Genomic DNA, 22,590 nt, shown 5'->3' with positions numbered 1-22,590 from the left:
TTCACAGATGACCTGATGGTCACGACACCAGACCCCATAAACACACCAACCACCCTAACTAAAGAACACATTTGTAAACTTTGCTAAATCTGAGGTTTCTGGTGGTTCCCTCACTGTGAGACGTGAGGTTACAGGGAACCAGGCAGAGGGCCTTATGACATGGGGACAAATAGAAGAGGACGCCTTCACCTCATTATCGCTCCCCTTTATCACATACACTTCCCAGCAAGGCAACGACAAGAATCCACCGACAGTATACAAATCAATCTGGTTTACCTGACCCAACAAGCCCTTCCCCCCGAAAAATGCAAACAAACCCCACTGCGTCCAACCACAGACAGCCAACCACACCCTGCCCCCCCAATGCCTCTCACTACCAAGATAATGTAATAAACAAATAGAAAGAGAACCCACCCAGTTGACCCTGACACAAAACCCCACACGGACACGATCCAAAGCCTCACCACACCACCCCTCCTCCCACCCCTTCTTCCCCAACCTTATCCTGTACTCAACACTAATGTCTCACAACAAATGTAACTGATTTGTAAGAAAGACTGTACAACGTGAAAAAAGAGACAAGGCATGTACTTTTGTAAACCAAGAAAATCTTTAATAAAAATGTTTTTTAAAAAAATACATAGCAAGGATACACGAAGAGCCATTCTTAGTTGATGTTCTCCACTGCTCCATTTTCAGAATTCCTTTATGCTGGTGCTCCACCAATTGCTGAGTCTTCCCATACACACGTGTCTTATTTGGAATTAGGAGTACGCAGGCAGGATTTTAGCCAAGAGGTAAAGTGAGGGATCTTCCAGTTAATACACAGCAGAGAACAAAATCAATCAAATAAGCAATAAAAATGATATATTGGTTGTGTTTGGGTAATCCTATAATATCTTATTAAGATGGGTTTAAGGAGATAATTTCATTCCACCCTTATCCCTTGGCACAGTCTGATACTGAAGGTGAGACTAACCTCCATATCAGCTGAAGGGATGAGTCAGGGGAGCTTCCAGGAATTATTCTTCCACCTAAAGGTACAAATCAGATAAAACTTGGTGATCCACTGGTCACACCTGAGATAGAGATCTTGTGTGTCTGTCTGCACACTTCTTTCCCCTACCACCGCTCCCTGCCCCAGGCCCAAGCCTTTGGGTCCAGCCCACTGGGTCCTTCTTTGCATATTTGTATGTATGTATACATGGGGTATCAGTTGCTGTGACTATTCAGAAATCTGTGCTAGTAAACACAGACAGTGTTCTTCTTACTCTCCTTCCTCTCACTTTCCCCTTGCCACAATCTTTGTATTTGTATTTTACGCATACTCAGGAATCCGAGATAAATCACTTTTCTTGTGTTGTCAGTGGGAAGAAAATATTTTGGTCAGATTTGGCTTTTAGGGATCTCGCCCTTCTTCTTTTAGAAGACCAGCTTTTTCTTTCCATGTCACTGACTAAAATGTGGCACAGTCCACACACCCCCCCCCCTCCTAGGCACCTGAGCTGTAGAAGCTGTGAGTTCAGCAAGGGGTGGGTGGGCTGTGATTAGTAGGAGGAATGAGAAGGGTACACAAAATGTATTGTTTTTTGACGTCAGCAGAAAGAACACACATTTTAAATGTTTCAGGGACCGCCATCAAGGATTTTCAAGCCTCTTCAAATGTGTGTTGGAAGCATTTGTACGAACCTGGCAAGTTAATTTCCTTGCCGTCATTGCCAAGCCCTGGTGTTGGGCGTCTTGGTGTTGGAATAACTACATCAAGCATCTGATCCTCACGATTGCTTCCTGCCATCACATGGGAAACACCCAGACAGAAGTTTGTTTGTTTTCTTTATTAAATTTCTATACCGCTTTCCATCCATTGATCCCAAGGAAATTCATAGCATAAAAATGCAATCTATAAAATGCTGTTCGCAACTAAACATCACATTCTCAACATAAGTAAGGGAGAAAGCCATTAGAATTTGGACAGTCAAAAGTTACATGAGAATTGCACAAATTTGGAACAGGTGGTAGAGATTTCAGGATTTTCTTGGTCACGTTTTCTGCTGTTTTGCACTACCAGGATTGGCCCTAGTTTTTTGGACTCTCAAAGGGTGACTATGAGCCCTTGATAAGTGGGTGCTGCTGTCCTCCAGGACACCAAAGCATGGAGGGCAATCCCTACTGGGCATCTTTAGTTAGAGCGTGGTGCTGTTAACACCAAGGCTGCAGGTTCCATCCCCACAAGGATCAACTGCAGGGGCTTGGAATAGATGACCATCAGGGTTCCTTCCAGCGCTACAATTCCCTGATTCTTAGGACTAAAGTACACATTATATGCAAATGTGCATGTTGAAACACAGGTTGAGAGAATCAGTTTTGCAGGAAAGCGGGCGCTTAACCCTTTCCCTACTCACCACTTTCCCACTGTACTCCTCCCCAATCCTTCACATAGGGTTCCAGATACATATTTACCCCTCCAAGCATGCATCTGGAATAATATATAGCTAGAGGCTGTGTTTCTTCTTTTCCAATTACCAACAATAAGTTCAAGCAGGATGGCTATTATTCTGGAATGTTTCTGGCTTTTCTTAGAAAGGTTGGCACCTTGGGGAGGGAGGAACAAAACCCAACCCACAACAAAAATTTCCAAAGCAAAAGCCAAATAGTGATGCAAGATGTAAATTTGCTAATATAGATGGAGATGAATCACTGGTGAATGCTCATTTGAAGTTTAAACAACAAAGAATCTGGTGATGCAGAGCCAAATTTCTCATTCAGTTGGAATAATTAGTGTTTTACCCCACCATATTTCACAATGTGCAATTGTGAATTATGACTGCTGAGATAGCTCAGCTGGTAGAGGATGAGCCCCGTGTTGGGTGAAAGATTCCTGCATTGCAGGGGCTGGGTTCTACAATTTTGTGGACAATATTAACCCTATTATACTGAAGAGCTCAGTAGGATGTGTCATTTTAGGGGGTGATGCCAATCATTTAAAAAAATCACCTCTAATTCAGGGGAATCATAGAATCATAGAGTTGGAAGAGACCACAAGGGCCATCGAGTCCAACCCCCTGCCAAGCAGGAAACACCATCAGAGCACTCCTGACATATGGTTGTCAAGCCTCTGCTTAAAGACCTCCAAAGTAGGAGACTCCACCACACTCCTTGGCAGCAAATTCCACTGTCAAAAAGCTCTTACTGTCAGGAAGTTCTTCCGAATGTTTAGGTGGAATCTTCTTTCTTGTAGTTTGGATCCATTGCTCCGTGTCCGCTTCTCTGGAGCAGCAGAAAACAACCTTTCTCCCTCCTCTATGTGACATCCTTTTATATATTTGAACATGGCTATCATATCACCCCTTAACCTCCTCTTCTCCAGGCTAAACATGCCCAGCTCCCTTAGCCGTTCCTCATAAGGCATCGTTTCCAGGCCTTTGACCATTTTGGTTGCCCTCCTCTGGACACGTTCCAGTTTGTCAGTGTCCTTCTTGAACTGTGGTGCCCAGAACTGGACACAGTACTCCAGGTGTGGTCTGACCAGAGCAGAATACAGTGGCACTATTACTTCCCTTGATCTAGATGCTATACTCCTATTGATGCAGCCCAGAATTGCATTGGCTTTTTTAGCTGCCGCGTCACACTGTTGGGTCATGTCAAGTTTGTGGTCAACCAAGACTCCTAGATCCTTTTCACATGTACTGCTCTCAAGCCAGGTGTCACCCAAGAATCGGTAGCATCAAAAACAGCTAAAATGCAAATGCTGATAAGATGGGATGGGCTGAACCTGGGAAGCAGCGTGGAGATCAGGTGAACGTGAATCAGGAGGGAGATCCACAGTCTGGCCACCAATGCCACGGGCCTTTCTCAAGGCTAACTGCTGATAGGCCCTTATACTGTGCCAACTTCCCTTGAGATGCTGCTAGGTGTGTGATGGGCCCGTGGCCCTCCAGATGTTGCTGAACTACAATTCCTATCATCCCTGACCATTTGGGGATGAGTAGCAACATCTGGATAGCCCCCCACCAGTGCAAGAATCTTCCAGGAGATTCGAGATAGATTCGAGATAAACTAGAGAATAGAGTCTAGAGTAGATTAGAGTCTAGATGAGGAATATATAGAAGGGGAGAATCCCTTTGCTGAGCAGAAGGAACACAGAGAGAGAGAGAGAGAGAGAGAGAGAGAGAGAGAGAGAGAGAGTGTCAGGGACTCCAGGAAACAGATTCTGGAATTTCCTCAACACAAACTACGATATCCAGGTTACACTGTGGACCACAATGCTGGAATTGAAAAAGGTTGCACACCCTAAATCCTTGAGCGTACCATAAATAAGAATGTTATCAGGAACCAAAGTAAAGAACTGTACCCTCTGAGAGATCTAGGGGGTCCTGCTATGGTCCCTCCAGATGTTAACAGACTTGCAAAGAGGGAGATAGACTAAAACTGCAGAGTTTTGAAAAATTAAAAAATAGAGTGCGAGATTGACTCCATTATTATCAAATAATGGAGGCATATAACTTGGACAAAAAAATAGGCTTTCAGGTGGAAAAATCAAAATTGGAAACAGAATTGTTAGATCCTAAAGTCAAGAATTTGTCAAGAATGTATAACTTGCTGTTGAAATGGAATACTCAAGATGAAACGGTGAAATCCGCTATGATTAAATGGGCACAAGATGTTGGACATAATATTATGATGGCTGACTGGGAACAGTTATGGACCACTGGTATGAAGTTTACGGCATGTAATGCCTTAAAAAAGAATTTAATGAAAATGATTTACAGGTGGTACATAACATCAGTCAAGCTTGCAAAAATTTACCATTTGCCCGATAATAAATGCTGGAAATGTAATGAAACTGAAGGTACATTCTTTCACCTTTGGTGGGCATGCCCAAAGATTAAGGCATTCTGGGAGATGATCTATAATGAAATGAAAAAGGTATTTAAATATACCTTTCTGAAGAAACCAGAGGCCTTTCTCCTGGGCATGGTCGGCCAATTGGTGCCAAAGAAGGATAGAACTTTTTTCATGTATGCCACAACAGCAGCAATAATACTTATTGCAAAGCACTGGAAGACACAAGATCTACCCACCAGGGAAGAATGGCAGATGAAGCTGATGGACTACATGGAACTGGCGGAAATGACTGGCAGAATCCGAGACCAGGGAGAAGAGTCAGTGGAAGAAGATTGGAAAAAATTTAAAGTATATTTACAAAAATATAGCAAAACTAATGAATGTTAGAAGGATGCTGGAATGAAGTTACATGGTTTTAGCAGAAATGTTATAAAGAATTAAGTAAAAATGGATTGTTAATGGGCCAAAGTGTAAAATATAAGGTCAGATTGGGTTAAGGTAAATTATAGAACAAAGATTGAGTAAGATGGAAAGGATTTGCTGAAATAGCTAAATTGAATTAGAATACAAAAAAGGGAGGTGTGAGGAGGTCGATGAAATAAGTAAATAAAAGACAATAATATGGAAATACTGGATGTGTTTTTAAATGTTTTTGTCTTTAAATGTTTTTGTTTTTTGTTTTTTATTATTGTTGTGCTGTATTCTTTTTTTATTCTGCTTTATATTTTATTTTTTGATGTATTGTAACTTTTTATTGTTCTTTTTTCTCTTTCTTTTTTTGTAATTGTTAAACTTTTAATAAATATCATTTTTTAAAAAAACAGATGTTAACAGACTTGCAGCTCCTATCAAGCAACATAGTCCATGGCCAGAGGGGGTGGGAACTGTAGTCTGGCAAGTGGCAACATCTGCAGAGCCACAGATTCTTCATTGCACTGCATTTCAGAAATGGAAGGGGTAGTTCACAGAATAAAATCAAAATATAAAACCACAAAATGCATAATCAAAATAGAAACAGCAACCCAATAATGCCCCCCCCCCAAAAAACCCTCCACATTTTATTCTATTTTTTTTCTAATAATATTTATTAAGGTTTAATCAACAAATTTTAAACAAGTTTTAAACATAAAATACATACAGCAATAAAGAGGGGGGGAAATGCAGATCAAAATATATTCAGTAAAAAGACAAAAAAGAAAAAAATATTATAGCAAACACCAATAAGCACACCCAGAAAAAGAAAGAAAAAAGAAAAACTGTATCTCCATATATTATATTTTGTTCACTAGTTTCTTGACCTCCTCACACCTCCCTTTTTGTATTCCAATTCACATATTTAGTTCAGCAAATCCTTACCCTCTGTCATTTAACCTTACTCAACATCTTAAACTATAGTCAAAATATAATTTCCATCACTATCAATACAAATTTACATATTCTTATTGATCTTATTACTAACACCACTTATTTTCAGTCCAACATCCCAAAACCCTCCACATTTTAAAAGGGCATAGGACTTTGCCTCTAGGTCTCCATACCTATGGGCCCCCACTTGGAGTGCCAACTGTAGGCTATATCATGGAGGGGACACCTTCACCTGTGCCTGGAGCACTGAAACATGTCCATCATTGGCTCAGTTGTTGTGAATAATAATCATAGGGATAATAACATCCTGTGTTTTCCCCCAGAACCCACACAAAAAAGAAAGAAGATAAAACCCAGAAACCTAAAAACATAGAAAGGTAATAGTTAAAGGTAATTAAACAATAATAGAATTAAAATGATAAGAAGATACAAAGCAAGTTTATGAAAAGGACATCCTGAATGTCATGATTCTAAATCAGCATGTCCCACTTCCTAGAAAAGTTCATAAGTACATCTTTTAATTTTTTATTTATGTGCTATAACCCAAGCATCTGATTTAAGCTATAATGGGGAGTGTTTTCATATTCTGTTTTGCCAAAGCACAATATTGGCAGTTATACACAAATAAGGTAATGGTACCCCTTTAAGACATTAAGAGTCATAACATTTCCTTAATACTTTCTTGATTTCACAATAGGGCCAACAGAGAGGAAAAACAGCAAGAAAACGTTTTCCTATACACAGTAAGAAACAGGATGTAGCTGGTGGGCCATTAGAAACTTTATTGTGCTAAACACACCTTAAGCAGCTGAATGGCAATGATCCAAGCCACATGAAGTCAGTTTAATGGATTCTGATAAACAAGTTAAGCATGTGTTTAATTATCTGCAGTAGAAATCAAGTGGCATTTGAAGTGCTTAATTTTGCCCAGTGCATATAACATTGCTGACAAAAACATTGACCATGTAGATTTAATGGTAAAACATAAATCCCATTATACTAATGCTCACTTGGCTTTATGAATATTTCAGTAAATAAATTACTGATAGAAATATTATTTATAGAAATGGCTTTCCATGGGAAGACCTGGGAGGGTAAGCTGTCCAGGCACCAAAACAGCTATTACTGAATAGGGCCCCAGTGTCAAATGCAATTATTGACAAAAACATAAAAATACCTGTGGCTGCAAATATTTTTTTGCAGGAGCACTGTGAGGATGTTCACGATTAGTTTTCCCCACTCAAATGTTTATGTATATCCTCTCCATTTGGACCTTATAGATCACATGCCTAGTACTCATTGGTGAAATTAAAGAGTGGTATAACCATCTATATGGGACACGGGTGGCGCTTGTGGGTAAAACCTCAGCGCCTAGGGCTTGCCGATCGCATGGTCAGCGGTTTGAATCCCCGCGGCGGGTGAGCTCCCATCGTTCGGTCCCAGCTCCTGCCCACCTAGCAGTTCGAAAGCATGTCAAAGTGCAAGTAGATAAATAGGGACCGCTTTATAGTGACCAAGAAGTGTCTTCGGACGGCGACGGCTCACAGCCTCTAGAGCGAGATGAGCGCACAACCCCAGAGTCTGTCAAGACTGGCCCGTACGGGCAGGGGTACCTTTACCTTTACCTTTATTACCATCTATAGGGACGTGGGTGGCGCTGTGGGTTAAACCACAGAGCCTAGGACTTGCTGATCAGAAGGTTGGTGGTTCGAATCCCCGCGACGGGGTGAGCTCCCGTTGCTCGGTCCCTGCTCCTGCCAACCTAGCAGTTTGAAAGCATGTCAAAGTGCAAGTAGATAAATGGGTACTGCTCCGGCAGGAAGGTAAACGGCGTTTCCATGTGCTGCCCTGGTTTGCCAGAAGCGGCTTAGTCATGCTGGCCACATGACCCGGAAGCTGTATGCCGGCTCCCTCGGCCAATAAAGTGAGATGGGCGCCGCAACCGCTGAGTGGGTCACGACTGGACCTAATGGTCAGGGGTCCCTTTGCCTTTACTATTACCATCTATTTCTCTGAAATTCTATATATGACCAGTTTTTTTAAGTAACCCATAAACATGTTCTGTAAAAATATTTCAAGATAGAAAAAGAAAACTGTAAGCAGCTTTGCAACCCCCAAACTAAGCTGCTTTTCAAAATCTAGGTTGAAAAGATTTGTATTGTCATACAAAGAGATATAAATGTGACAAAAACAACAGCAGTAAAAATGATCTTTTCACACACGTAATACAAAAGGGGGTCGGGATTACATCTGTGTGGCATTTAAAATATTTAACAAAGCTTTGTGCCATTTGTCAAAGCCTGCACAATAAGACCATGGTCAGACCTTCAGACTCACCCAGGCTGTACATGCATTAATAAAGTGGGGTGGAAAATCTTTCTCATTGTCCCTGTAATGACCTGGATTGTTCAGACCTGGATGATTCTGAAGGTCTGAACATCGCTTCATACCTTGGATACCACCACCCCCATCCCTAGAGTACATTAAGCAGGTTGTTGATGGGCTTATTATTAAAGAATAATTAATGCTGCAAATCCAAAATTAAATATAAAAATAAAAGAAACTCAACAGTAATATTTGCTTCTACAGACTTCATAAAATGATGCAACAGGAAACTGAAGCATGAACAAAAACAAAGTTTACTCAGCACTGAACATTTACTACAATTAATCTCACAATGGCTGCTTCCCTAGGTTTCAATCTTCTGTTGGTATTCCCCAGAACTACTTCCCTCTTTGTACCCAGTCATGGTCCTTATTATATTGGTCCTTATTATGACAACATGGTCCCTGAAGCAGCCCAGAGAGGTTCCCAAGAACATCCTAGCTTTGATACTGAAGAAGACCCCAGGCTGTCACAGATTCTGCACCTACAGTGGGAGTCCCAGTCATCTCCAAGGAATGTTTCAGCCTATCCTAAATGCTTTGGATAGAATGCAGAATGGCAGAGACTGCAGGGCAGTCTAAATGTGTTTCTTAATCTTCTTGTGGTCCTGCTTTGATTTTAACTTATTCAAACCTAATTCACAGGCTGCTTAAACTATAGTTATAGGATTTTGATTCATCTAATTCTAGTCAAAGTCAAGCCTTATAGGGTATCCTAAGGGTGGGTCACAAGTTTGTTAACTTAGGGTGAAATAGAAGCAATGGTTTAAGAGTTGTGGAGACAGTTTGAGGATCCTCTGCTGATCTGTCTCTGCAAGGCTTTTAGAGTAATTCTGCTTGAATAAGAAAAAGCACATCGTGAAAAGATACCTATGGGCAAGCACCTATCACATCACCCACAGGTCTCCTTCCTCCAATCCCTGGAGTAATTTTGCAACCATTGTTCCTAAATGTTTTGATTTGGAAGCAGGGGAGTAAGTGATAGATGGGCATATACATATCAAGAAATGTACAGAAGGGTCCCTGTTCTATGATGCTACGATTCTATGTGTTGCTCTTTAAAAATAATAATAATCAAGGTACCAGAAGCTGGTGAGGTCAAGTTGATCCAGCATTCAGCTTGCTGCTGCGTATCTCTCTAAAGTGAAATGCTTAGCTAGAATTATTCGACAAGTGCAGAGCCTGCCGTGGTTGCTCTTAAAATCCTACTTCTGCCTGAACGCTTAGAGTTTCAGATGGCCCAGTAAGAATGTTGCTGTTGTACGTTTCCCCATATATGCATTTTTGTTCTTGCACCATTTTATACACACACAGAGAGAGAGAGAGAGAGAGAGAGAGAGAGAGAGAGAGAGATCTTCTCTTTCCTCCCTGCCTCCATCTCAAGAATGACAGCCACAACAGAAACACAGTGTCACGCCCTGGTCTCCCCCTGATCTGGCACCCAAGAGTAATTATCAGCAGCACTTGTCGATTTCTTATTGCTTTTCTTGGCCTTCATTTTCCTGTAGGTCAGCAAGGACAGGGCAAGCGCCAACAGTAGCAAAATAGCGATGCCACCCAAGATATAATATAGGAGCTGCTTGGAGCTGCCACTGTCATGGTCTATCATGTCTCCAGCCTGATTTTCAGCACCTAGTGGTGTGCTCAGCACACTTGGGTGGGTGGTAAAATCCTGAGATCCTTCTAGTTCAGCTTGAATTGAAGACTGAGGCAGCAAGGTTGGTGTCTCTGAAGAAGGATGGATGTTAGCTGGCCTTCTCAGTTCTTTCTCTCCATGGGTGGGGAGGACGGGGGCCCTGCCTATGACATCAGGGACACAGGAGATCTCATTGTCTGCCAAAGTCCAGCCTGGTCTGCAGGAGCACTGATAGCTGCCCAGCTGGTTGATGCACATATGTTCACAAGGCTCTTCCAGGCACTCATCCACATCGAGACAAGAAGAGCTATTGATACCCTCCAGCTGGTAGCCTGGGTAGCAGGAGCAGAGGAAGGAGCCGTGCGTATTTACACAAAGCTGCTCACATGGCATGTCCCTGGCACACTCATCGATGTCCTGGCATTCCTGGCCATCAGGACTGGCAGGCTTATAGCCTGGTTTACAAAGGCAGGTGAAGCTGCCCATCGTGTTAACACAGATCTGTCCACACGGGCTTTGGGAAGCACTGCATTCGTCCACATCCACACAGTGCAGCCCATCATCAGCCAACATGTAACCCTGAGGGCAGAGGCATTCGAAGCTGCCTGGGCGTGGCAGGCACTGTCCTTGGCATGGGCTGGAGCTGCAATAGTCCACGAAGACGCAGGAAAGGCGGTCTGCTGCAAGCTGGTATCCGGCGTGGCAAGCACACTGGAACAAGCCCCTGCCCAAGTCCAGGCACTTGTGTTCGCAGCCCCCGTTGCTGTAGCTGCAGCCCAAAGTGGGTGAAGCACAGAAGGGGCCTGGGCTGCTCCATTCCGAGGTGTTGCTGTTAGAGTGTGGCTTGCACATGAGGAAGTCGTTCGCCACCTCCTCCCTCTGAGGACCACATGCCACTTCAGCGGTGGAGCCAAGAGGCACAGCAACAAGGGAAGCAGTGGCTATGCCAAAAGGGGTGGTGTATCTGGCAACACCTGGCCCCGCCAAAACAAGCGGGCGGCACATCCCCTGGAAGCTGAACTTGCACAAGTAGCCAGACATCCCGACAGCTGAACTACTGCAGTGGCTGTCTACCCAGGCCAGTTCCTGAAGTGAGGAAGGAGCCCTCTGAAGGGTCACACACCTCTTGGTTGTGCATGTTCCAAGGGGCTCCCGTTCCCAATTAGAGTACTTGGTGTCCTCGCCTCCTTTCACCCAGCTGAAGCCCTTCAGTGGCTGATGCTGCTGGTAGCATTTGCCCATCTCCCGATGGAGCCCGATCCACAGTCTTACCTTCACGTCTGTGCCAGCTCCCTCCTTGGGCATCTTGTCCAGCAGCTGCCAGGCCAGCGATGCCTCCTCTTGGCTCTTCACAGTCATCAGGTTGCCCCCATTGTCTTCGCACTTTCGCTGAGCCTCCATCCAGCTGTGCCTCCCAAAGTGGAGTGTGTAGCAAGCAGTGCCAGAACACAGGACCTCCCCCGTTTTGCTGGGCTGGACCATCAGTCCCAAAAGCAGCCCTTGCCAAAAGATGCGGAGGAGAATCTCCATCTTTGCGGAGCAAAGGAGCTGTGAACTTCGTGATCTTCCCCTTGCAAGCTCAAATTGCACAAATAAGTCTTGCAAAGGACATGCTAAGACAATGGATCACAGATTGTTTGCCTCCCATATCCCTTCGGCTCAGCAGCTGGGTCCATATGCATCCTGTCTTGTTGTGATTCTTATTTATCACCGGAGACTTGAGTTTCCTGAGAAAAGGGTTATTGTTCATGGCAGACCTTGTTAGACCATTTGGTTTAACCTATCATTATTGGATGCATCCTTCTTTTTATACCCTCTTTCTGCTTTTTTATTTTTAACCTAGCCTTTTCACTTCGTGTGAGAATCTTGCTGGAATACTCCTTCTCTTCCTATTTTTATAGTAGTGAAACATCCTCGAGCTTCCAAACAATCCAAATAGGGCCTTGGGTTTGTCAAGCCACCACTGTAATTTTATTTTTAATCATGTGATCTGGAGATAAGTTGCCATACTGTTCTGCATAGCTCCCTCACAATATTAATCTCACATTTTTTGTTATCTATAAATAGGCACAGAAGCCCTGAAATAGAAAATGGGTCATGGGAATGTCTAAGCTTTAAAGACAGCCAACTTCTAAACCAACTACTACATGCATAAAGGCCTGATTCAGATAAAGTTGATAGGCCTAAATTTCTGTTGAGTGCAACTGGTTTAGTGTATCAGCCTATCAGCCAAAAGGAATTTTGTAAATCTAATTTTGAATGAGTAAACTAATGTATGAATTATATACATATAGGGCAATCATATGCATGTTTATTCAGAGGTAAGTGTAATTTAATTGTGTTTATTCCCTAGTAAGGGCTCATCTAACTTCCTTTTGGACTGCATTTCTAGGCACAGGTCTGGGCTTTAAAACTCCATATCTGAGCAGGGTTTTTTGATTGTCTTGCCAATTTCTTGGGGAAAACACCAACTGAATTGGAGCAAATGGCAACTGGGTTTTCTGTAGATTGTCATTTACCGCAATAAGACATGTGTTTTCCCAGGGAAAGCACCAGGATTAAACACACACACACACACACACACACGGCTTTAAAGCACGGATCTGAGCCCAGAAAGTGCAGCACAAAAGGACCTCTGGATGAGCCCAGAGTTTGCATATGATTCAGCCTAAATTTTTCCTCTTCCTATAGCAAGTTGTCTTCATAACAGGCTTATGCTTTATTTCTTTCTTTCTTTTAAAGTAATATTTATTAGAGTTTCCAATAGTACAGAAAATCAAAAAGAAAAAAGAAAAAAACAAAAGAATTCAACCTTTAAAGTCCCATTTTCAATAACTTCTTTCCACGACTTCCCCTCACCTCCCCTTCTTGTATTCCAAATCCAAATATTTATCCAACAAGTTCTTATCTCTAATTTCTTAACCTTATTTTGTTATTATATTTATAATTCATTGTTATATTTAGTTCAGTTTGTATATCAACTTTTAACTTATGTACCTTAATCATTTATAAAAAACAAACAAACAAAAAACTTTTTCTAAGGTTGACCCTATTTCCCTTCCACGAATTCCCCATTCTCATAGTGATAACAACATAAAAATTAAGCACAGAGTAAAAAAGATCAGGCCCCCTTTGGATTTCCCAACCCCACCCTTCCCTCCCCGGTTTCAATCCCAAAGCCATAGTCCATTAGTCCATCTATTTAGCCTGGTGACCTCACGTCCGAGGCTCTTAAATCTCTCACAGTCCCTTTCTGCCGGCTTCTTTGAGAGTCCCTTATGTTTAACCGCCCAGTCTCAGAGGGGCACTCTCTCTATGATGTCCATGTTCCTTCCCGCCAGGCCTCCTTGTTTAAAGGTGGAGCTCAAGTCCTGTTTCTTAAGTCCAAATGTCCCAAAAGCTCCAGTTTCCACCTTAATCAGATTAGTAATCCCTAGATCTTCAGATCTCCACAAAAGAAGATCTTTCCATTCCTCCTTTCTAGGTTCAGACCAAATTTTCCTCTTCCAATCCTTGTTTTCTTTAGTAATCATCTTGGCAGGCCTCCGGCTCTCATTTGCCTTCTGTGACACTTCAGCCCCTCCTTTCTGCTCCTCCTGTTCAGTGTATATCTCTTCCTCCTCTTCAGTCTCTGGTTTCTTTTCTTGTCCAGCTGCCTGTGTTTTGAACATCAAGTCCTTTTCCAACTCAATAGATATATTTGCTGTTGACTTCAGTTTTGTAGGACTTGTAGACAAAACATGGCCTTGCTCATACATCTTTCGCAGCTTTCCCATGAGAAAAACAATCTCATCCAGATCAGCCAATATTTTCCGACCTATTTCCATTCTTGTAATGTCCGTGAACCCCCTCTAGAGGGATTCTGGTTACTTAGTATTCCTTTCACTTCCAGTCCAAAAGTCAAATTTATTTGTTTCAATCTTCCTTTATTTTCAACACCTTGTAACAATATAACCGGCTAAACCAAAACTTTCAATTTTTTTCTGACTTTGACAGCTAATTTAACAGCTGTCAAAATCTTCTGTAGCTCCTCAGCAGGCTCCTTTCGCGGGTTACTCCCGGTCTCGGGAAGGGTGGCACTTAATAAAAAATAAATAAACTCTTATCCTCCAGCACAGTAACTTATAATTTTAAATCCGTGGAATTAATAACTTTATCCAATCAGGAAAAAAGAGACTCTCAACCTTAGTTGACAAATCCTTGCTTTAAAATGTTTACAATGGGGGGAGACGGACTTCCTCTTTGCACCTCCCCCGCTCGTGCCGAATCCACAAAAAGGGAAAATTTTAATCCAATTTCCAAGTTACTCACGGGTTGTTGTTCTTGATTTTAAGTCCGAATTTTTAAAGGAAGAAGTCAGCGCTCTCCGACGAATGGCATGCGGCTTCACTCGGCAGGGGAAGCAGTAGACTCACAGCACCACGCCGCTCCCCGTCCCCCGTTCCGTAGCCTTTAAAAAGGCTCCTTCGCGGGTCGGGAGGGCGCTAACGGTGCCTGCCGAGTCACCATGTCCACGGGAATCCACGCCCGTGGTTTTTGAGGGTCCCCGTGTCGCCGGCATGGCAGAACCCAACCCCTGTCAAGCAGACTCCCTCCGGAGCTCGGAGGAAGTCCGCCATTAGGCGATGATGCCAACCCGGAAGTCCTTGTGCTTCCTTCCTTCCTTCCTTCCTTCCTTCCTTCCTTCCTTCCTTCCTTCCTTCCTTTCTTTCACTAGACAAAAAGTAACAGATATCTCATGGCACAATTCTATACATACTTACCCAGAAGTCAGTCCCTGTCATGACTCACAGGCTGCCTGCCTAGTGAAATCAGAGACATGGAGAGCTTCTTCCAGCTCTTTTATTTAAATCAACAGAATACACAGAGAGGCGGTGAATTATGCTCCCCTTGGTCTCAAGACTTTTCTCAGAGTGCCTGCTCCACCCCCTTGTGTTACTTCCTAGCTCCAATCCCCTCCTTACTCCGATGGTGGCCGGCAACGGAATCTTTCTGTTTCTGTTTGGCTCTCTCCTCTAAAATATGAAGGAATTGCCTGTTCCTCAGAGAAGGAGGAGGTTCTACCAGGCCTTCAATTGACGTGGTATCTGCTTTACTGTTTCTCCCACATCTGAGTCCTGTCTCTGTTCAGGATTAGGGCAACTACTTGCTTTCTCCTGTTCCTCATCCTCCATTATTTCCCATCTCTCTGCTGCTTCTTCTGGGTTGTGCCCTGTTCGCCACCACCACGAAGCTGAGTCCATACTATTGTCATCTTCCTCCTGCCCAGAAGCCTCTTGGGATGGAGGTCTCTGCCAGTCTTCCTCATCTGCCTAGTTCCTGACAATCCCATGGAGTAAGATACCCTAGTAGGCAGCAGGGTGAAATAGCAAGAACTGGTGCCTAATGGGTGTAGCAAGACTTTTTCAACAATCTGTCCTAGTGGGGTTAGGGGTGGCGGTGGCTCTATTTGGGCTTGGCTTTGCACATCATACTTGGGCAGGTATGAAATCCGTTAAGCTCTTCCCAACCAATTAATCAGTTCTACATGATGAAACTGCGACCACATCAAGTCTTCCAAAGCAGCAGATCCAATGGAATCAGGATTATGATCTTCAAGATGATGCTTCATCAAGTTTCAACACGTCTTCAGAGAATATAACCAAAGGTATCTAAATGATGTTTTATACAAGTGGCAAAATCAGAAAGGGTTGGGCATGAGTCTTCCAGCCTGACCTCTAGAGAGCCCAGCGGAGGATCCAGCCTGAGGCTCGTGGTCTTTGGCCACGCTGCAGCAGCCTTCAGTGGCCAGAGAAGTGTGAAGGGGTGTGCCTGTGAAAGAAGAGTGTTTGTGAATGGTTTCCATATGAATGTGGCACCTTCCGTATGGTATCTACAGTGGTACCTTGGCTCCCGAACGGCTTGGCTCCCAAACAAATCGGCTCCCGAAAGTTGCAAACCCGGAAGTGAATGTTCCGGTTTGCAAACGTTTTTCGGAAGCCGAACATCCAACACAGCTTCCAATTGAGTGCAGGAAGCTCCTGCAGCCAATCAGAAGCCGCACCTTGGTTTTCGAACTGTTTCAAGAGTTGAACAGATTCTTGGAATGAATTAAGTTTGAGCACCAAAGTACCACTGTGTTAGTGATGACTGCAAAACGCAAGGCTCTGTTAACATTACTGACTCCCAAAGCAGCCTAGGGTGTCCTCCTAAGGTTTCTCTCTGACAAGAGATGCTGCTGATCTAAAATGCTTCCTAAACTGCCATCAAGGGTCTTGTTTCTGCTTTGGAAAGTGCAGAACTAAATAATGACTATAAACTAGAATCATAGAGTTGGAAGAGACCACAAGGGCCATCGAGTCCAACCCCCTGCCAAGCAGGAAACACCATCAGAGCACTCCTGACATATGGTTGTCAAGCCTCTGCTTAAAGACCTCCAAAGTAGGAGACTCCACCACACTCCTTGGCAGCAAATTCCACGGTCAAACAGCTCTTACTATATGCCAACCTACTTGCCAATTGAATGAAGAGGGTATTAGTGGATATAATTAATCAAGAAGTGCTGGGTGAGATCCCATGGACAGTAATACTAAAAGGAAAGGGAGTTCATGATGGCTGGGAGTTTGTTAAGAGGGAGATAGTAAAAGCACAACGTCAGGCAATACCAATGAGACAGAAACATGGAAGGTGCCTAAAAAAGCCAGGGTGGCTATCTAAAGAACTTTTAACTGAGTTAAGATTAAAAAAGGATGTGTACAAAAAATGGAAAAGGGGGGAAACCACCAAAGAGGAATTCAAACAAATAGCCAGCACGTGTAGACACAAAGTCAGAAAAGCTAAAGCACAGAATGAACTCAGGCTTGCTAGAGAGGTTAAAAGCAACAAAAAAGGCTTTTATGGGTATGTTCGTAGCAAAAGGAAGAACAAAGAAACAGTGGTGTCACTCAGAGGAGAAGATGGTGAAATGCAAACAGGGGACACAGAAAGGGCTGAACTCCTCAATGCCTTCTTTGCCTCAGTCTTCTCCGATAAAGAAAACAATGCCCGACCTGAAGAATTTGGAGCAAATGATTCAGCAAAGGAAACACAGCCCAGAATAACTAATGAGATAGTACAAGAATACTTGGCTAGTTTAGATGTATTCAAGTCTCCAGGGCCAGATGAACTGCATCCAAGAGTATTAAAAGAACTGGCAGATGTGATCTCAGAACCACTGGCAGTCATCTTTGAGAATTCCTGGAGAACAGGCGAAGTCCCGGCAGACTGGAGGAGGGCAAATGTTGTCCCTATTTTCAAAAAGGGGAAAAGAGAGGACCCAAATAATTACCGCCCAGTCAGTCTGACATCAATACCAGGGAAGATCTTGACTATGCTACCACTCCGTGGATTTGTAACTGGCTGACTGACCGAACCCAAAGGGTGCTCATCAATGGTTCCTCTTCATCCTGGAGAAGAGTGACTAGTGGGGTGCCACAGGGTTCTGTCTTGGGCCCGGTCTTATTCAACATCTTTATCAATGACTTGGATGATGGACTCAAGGGCATCCTGATCAAATTTGCAGATGACACCAAACTGGGAGGGGTGGCTAACACCCCAGAGGACAGGATCACACTTCAAAACGACTTTGACAGATTAGAGAACTGGGCAAAAACAAACAAGATGAATTTTAACAGGGAGAAATGTAAAGTATTGCACTTGGGCAAAAAAAATGAGAGGCACAAATACAAGATGGGGGACACCTGGATTGAGAGCAGTACATGTGAAAAGGATCTAGGAGTCTTGGTTGACCACAAACTTGACATGAGCCAACAGTGTGACGTGGCAGCTAAAAAAGCCAATGCAATTCTGGGCTGCATCAATAGGAGTATAGCATCTAGATCAAGGGAAGTAATAGTCCCACTGTATTCTGCTCTGGTCAGACCTCACCTGGAGTACTGTGTCCAGTTCTGGGCACCACAATTCAAGAAGGACACTGACAAACTGGAACGTGTCCAGAGGAGGGCAACCAAAATGGTCAAAGGCCTGGAAACGATGCCTTATGAGGAACGGCTAAGGGAGCTGGGCATGTTTAGCCTGGAGAAGAGGAGGTTAAGGGGTGATATGATAGCCATGTTCAAATATATAAAAGGATGTCACATAGAGGAGGGAGAAAGGTTGTTTTCTGCTGCTCCGGAGAAGCGGACACGGAGCAATGGATCCAAACTACAAGAAAGAAGATTCCACCTAAACATTAGGAAGAACTTCCTGACAGTAAGAGCTGTTTGACCGTGGAATTTGCTGCCAAGGAGTGTGGTGGAGTCTCCTACTTTGGAGGTCTTTAAGCAGAGGCTTGACAACCCTATGTCAGGAGTGCTCTGATGGTGTTTCCTGCTTGGCAGGGGGTTGGACTCGATGGCCCTTGGGGTCTCTTCCAACTCTATGATTCTGTGATTCTATGATTCTATGATGGCTCTTCTTAATCACAGGAAATACAATGTAAGTTATTTCTCATATGTCTATGGTGCAGACTGCTATAATGCAAGTGTTACAAAAAGTTATGAGTTGGTGTGGGTGTGTAAATTGTGGTAAATTACAAGGTAGACTGCGCAGCAAAGCACTGGCCTGGTTCTCAGCATTATTGCTTTGATCTGGTTGGGAGCTTTCAAGGCTTCTACAAGCAGATCCAAAGATGGTAGGGAGGAAAGGAGCATAGGTAGCAACTGCACACTAGCTCAGATTGTTCACCCATCTAGGGCAGTCCTGCCTACACTAATTGGCAGCAGTTCTCCAGGGTTTCAGACCATGGGTGCCTCCAGTCCAACCTGCAGGTGCAGGCAACTGAACCTGGAACCTGCTGCATGCAACGCAGTTGCTTTATAACAGAACTATGACCTCCCCGCAAGGCAATGAATGATGACACGTTTCACAACAACTCTTGGCTCCCCTCCTCATGGACCCTCTCTCTGCCTGCACAAACTCCCGCTCAGGCTCTCACTCTCCTCCTCCCACTGGACCCCCCCTCTGCCCACAAGGAGGAGGAGGAGGAAGAGGAAGAGGAAAATGAGCATGAATATGTTTGAAGTCCAAACAGAACAGGGGACACTTTTCTCTCCCCAAAAAGGGATCATGTGATCATGTTCTTCTAGGGACGTGTGGCAACCCTACTACAGTCCCAGCTTGGGCTGCTGTGAGGCCAAGGCTAATGACTCCAGCCCAAAATTCCACATGCTTTGGCCCTTACAGGCAGCAATCTCATGGACAAGCCTTTTCCTCCATCTTGATGCTGAAAGCACTTCTGCAGACACAGAGGAACATGTACTGTGCTGTTTGCAGACATGGGGAAGCACTTTCCCATACAGGCAGTCTGTTGGTGCATGCGCAAGGAGTCCCGAGTTCAAGTTGGCTGTCTGACCGGCTAAAGCCCTGTATGCACTTGGGAGGCTTTCTATCTTCTTCATTGCAGATACATGTATAGCACCGAGATTTCATGCTCATCAGTTCCATCTCAGTACATGCTAGGCAATCCCTGCTTTAAAAAGCAACTGTGTTTCTACATTAGGCCATGCACATGCAAAAAAAGGTGTCATTCTGTAGTGTGTGGGGTGGGTGAGTGCAGCTGGTAAACCCGCGTTTAGAACCAAGAACCAGTGCTTCAAGATCCTGCATATACAGCTGAACATATTACTAGCTCCAATCACCTTTTAGAAATAGAGAGGATTAATCTAAATACTCTCAGGGCAAGCCATTTTCACTCACATGCACCTGTTCAAGCATCTCCTCCACTTGCGACTGGGAAGGTCTCCAAGAAGACACCAAGCATTCGCAGGCTACTATTTTTGGAGCTATGAGGTGAAGTTTCCATGGTGTCACAGGGCAGCCATGATTCAGTCCACAGAACTGGAAAGAGTCTTGAAGCAAAACCATATGAGTTCTTACTGCTTTGCTCTGTGTTTGCTTGTTTGTTTTTGTCCAAAAGCAGCCTTGGCAAGCTACCATTGGGCAGTAATCACTCACTACAGTGATTGATTGCCTTGATGATAAAGTGTGGCAGAAGCTCAAAATGTGCTGAAATAATCTTACCGCATTGTTATGAGAATAAATATTTTTGCACTTTTGGTGGGTTTTTAACTTTTACCAGTTTGGCTTTCCCCACTTCCTTTTGTGACGTGGTGCAGCACCTGCATGACAGCATTGTCATAATTGTCTTAAACCAGAACAAGGTAGCACAGCTGCAGATCTCAACTAACTGCTGCACCAATAGGCTTAAGGCAGAGTCCATTAAGCAAATGGTATGGAGTAAATGGAGGGGTGTCAGGATAAAAGCCAGGAGAAGAACTTCTCAAAGTGAGCTGCCAAAAATGGTTAAAGCAAGAAGAGCTTTGAGGAGGGAGGAGAAAGGAGAAAAGGATATATGAGAATAGGGGGGAGATAATTCATTCTGAACTGAAGAAGTCTATGGATGACCCAGAAAGAAGGAAATAAATTGCGCTGATTGTACGGAGGCAGGGAAGTGGAAAAGGTGGATGAAACTTTATAACCCCAGAGGGAGCTTAAAAGACATTTGTGGTTACAGCTGAGTTGGGGAAGGGTCCTTGCTCAGTGGCAGAGCCTCTGCTCAGCCTCAGTCCTCGGCATCTCCACCTCTGAAATCCTGGACAGATTACCAGGACCAACGGTCTGCCTCACAGTCTAAGGCAGGCTGCTATGTTTGTTTCCTAGAATCATAGAATTGCAGAGTGGGAAGGCATCACAAGGGTCATCTAGTCAAGCCCCTTGCATAGCAGGGATCTTTCCACCCAATAGGGGCTGAAGCCCAGAACCCTGAGTTGAGGAGTCTCATGTTCTGCCAGCTGAGCTACCCACAGGAAGAGGGACTTTTGTTTGTTTGTTTCATAAAATGTATATACGGCTTGGCTGTAAAAAAAACCCCAAACCCTCAAAGCGGTTTACAAAAAAGATAAAACAAGAAAATCAAGAACAAATTCAGAACCCTGCTTTAAAACATACAAAAGTTTAAAACCTAAAACAAATTATAATTACCTCAGCTTTCTAAGCATCTGGGTTGGCTGGCAACTGTCTGTCTCGGGAGACAGTAGAAGGGTGCACCTTTGGGGGTGACGTCAAACCGCTGGAGAGTTGCAGCTCCAGCTGTGGCTGTAGAGACAGCTGGGCAGCCTTAGAATCATAGAATCATAGAGTTGGAAGAGACCACAAGGGCCATCGAGTCCAACCCCCTGCCAAGCAGGAAACACCATCAGAGCACTCCTGACATATGGTTGTCAAGCCTCTGCTTAAAGACCTCCAAAGTAGGAGACTCCACCACACTCCTTGGCAGCAAATTCCACTGTCGAACAGCTCTTACTGTCAGGAAGTTCTTCCTAATGTTTAGGTGGAATCTTCTTTCTTGTAGTTTGGATCCATTGCTCCGTGTCCGCTTCTCTGGAGCAGCAGAAAACAACCTTTCTCCCTCCTCTATGTGACATCCTTTTATATATTTGAACATGGCTATCATATCACCCCTTAACCTCCTCTTCTCCAGGCTAAACATGCCCAGCTCCCTTAGCCGTTCCTCATAAGGCATCGTTTCCAGGCCTTTGACCATTTTGGTTGCCCTCCTCTGGACACGTTCCAGTTTGTCAGTGTCCTTCTTGAACTGTGGTGCCCAGAACTGGACACAGTACTCCAGGTGAGGTCTGACCAGAGCAGAATACAGTGGGACTATTACTTCCCTTGATCTAGATGCTATACTCCTATTGATGCAGCCCAGAATTGCATTGGCTTTTTTAGCTGCCGCGTCACACTGTTGGCTCATGTCAAGTTTGTGGTCAACCAAGACTCCTAGATCCTTTTCACATGTACTGCTCTCAAGCCAGGTGTCCCCCATCTTGTGCCCAAGTGCAATACTTTACATTTCTCCCTGTTAAAATTCATCTTGTTTGTTTTTGCCCAGTTCTCTAATCTGTCAAGGTCGTTTTGAAGTGTGATCCTGTCCTCTGGGGTGTTAGCCACCCCTCCCAACTTGGTGTCATCTGCAAATTTGATCAAGATGCCCTTGAGTCCATCATCCAAGTCATTGATAAAGATGTTGAATAAGACCGGGCCCAGGACAGAACCCTGTGGCACCCCACTAGTCACTCTTCTCCAGGATGAAGAGGAACCATTGATGAGCACCCTTTGGGTTCGGTCAGCCAGCCAGTTACAAATCCACTGAGTGGTAGCATAGACAAGACCGCATTTTACCAGCTTCTTTACAAGAATATCATGGGGCACCTTGTCAAATGCCTTGCTGAAATCAAGGTAGGCTACATCCACTGCGTTCCCTTCATCTACCAGGCTTGTAATTCTATCAAAAAACGAGATCAGGTTAGTCTGACATGACTTATTTTTCAGAAATCCATGCTG

General features: G+C 44.0%; 1 protein-coding gene and 1 long non-coding RNA gene across 2 annotated transcripts; both read right to left on the bottom strand.

Moving 5' to 3' along the window:
• Positions 1-591: 591 nt before the first annotated feature.
• Positions 592-7,580, bottom strand: LOC309538892. Its single transcript, XR_014222467.1, has 2 exons — positions 6,384-7,580; positions 592-1,034 (listed from the first exon to the last, which is right to left on the bottom strand). It is a non-coding gene; the product is annotated as an uncharacterized lncRNA (long non-coding RNA).
• A 1,251-nt stretch (positions 7,581-8,831) lies between these two features.
• Positions 8,832-12,891, bottom strand: CD93 (CD93 molecule). Its single transcript, XM_082234451.1, has one exon. The coding sequence runs from the start codon at positions 11,758-11,760 to the stop codon at positions 10,006-10,008; it is 1,755 nt and encodes a 584-aa protein (XP_082090577.1). The 5' UTR covers positions 11,761-12,891; the 3' UTR covers positions 8,832-10,005.
• Positions 12,892-22,590: the final 9,699 nt, after the last annotated feature.

The sequence above is a fragment of the Podarcis vaucheri genome, assembly GCF_965113315.1.
Source record: "Podarcis vaucheri genome assembly, chromosome: 8".
Taxonomy (NCBI): domain Eukaryota; kingdom Metazoa; phylum Chordata; class Lepidosauria; order Squamata; family Lacertidae; genus Podarcis; species Podarcis vaucheri.
This window is presented reverse-complemented; position numbering and strand designations above follow the sequence as displayed.

What these genes read in the sequence shown, in the direction of transcription:
- CD93 (XM_082234451.1), bottom strand. Translation starts at nt 11,760, where the DNA reads ATGGAGATTCTCCTCCGCATCTTTTGGCAAGGGCTGCTTTTGGGACTG.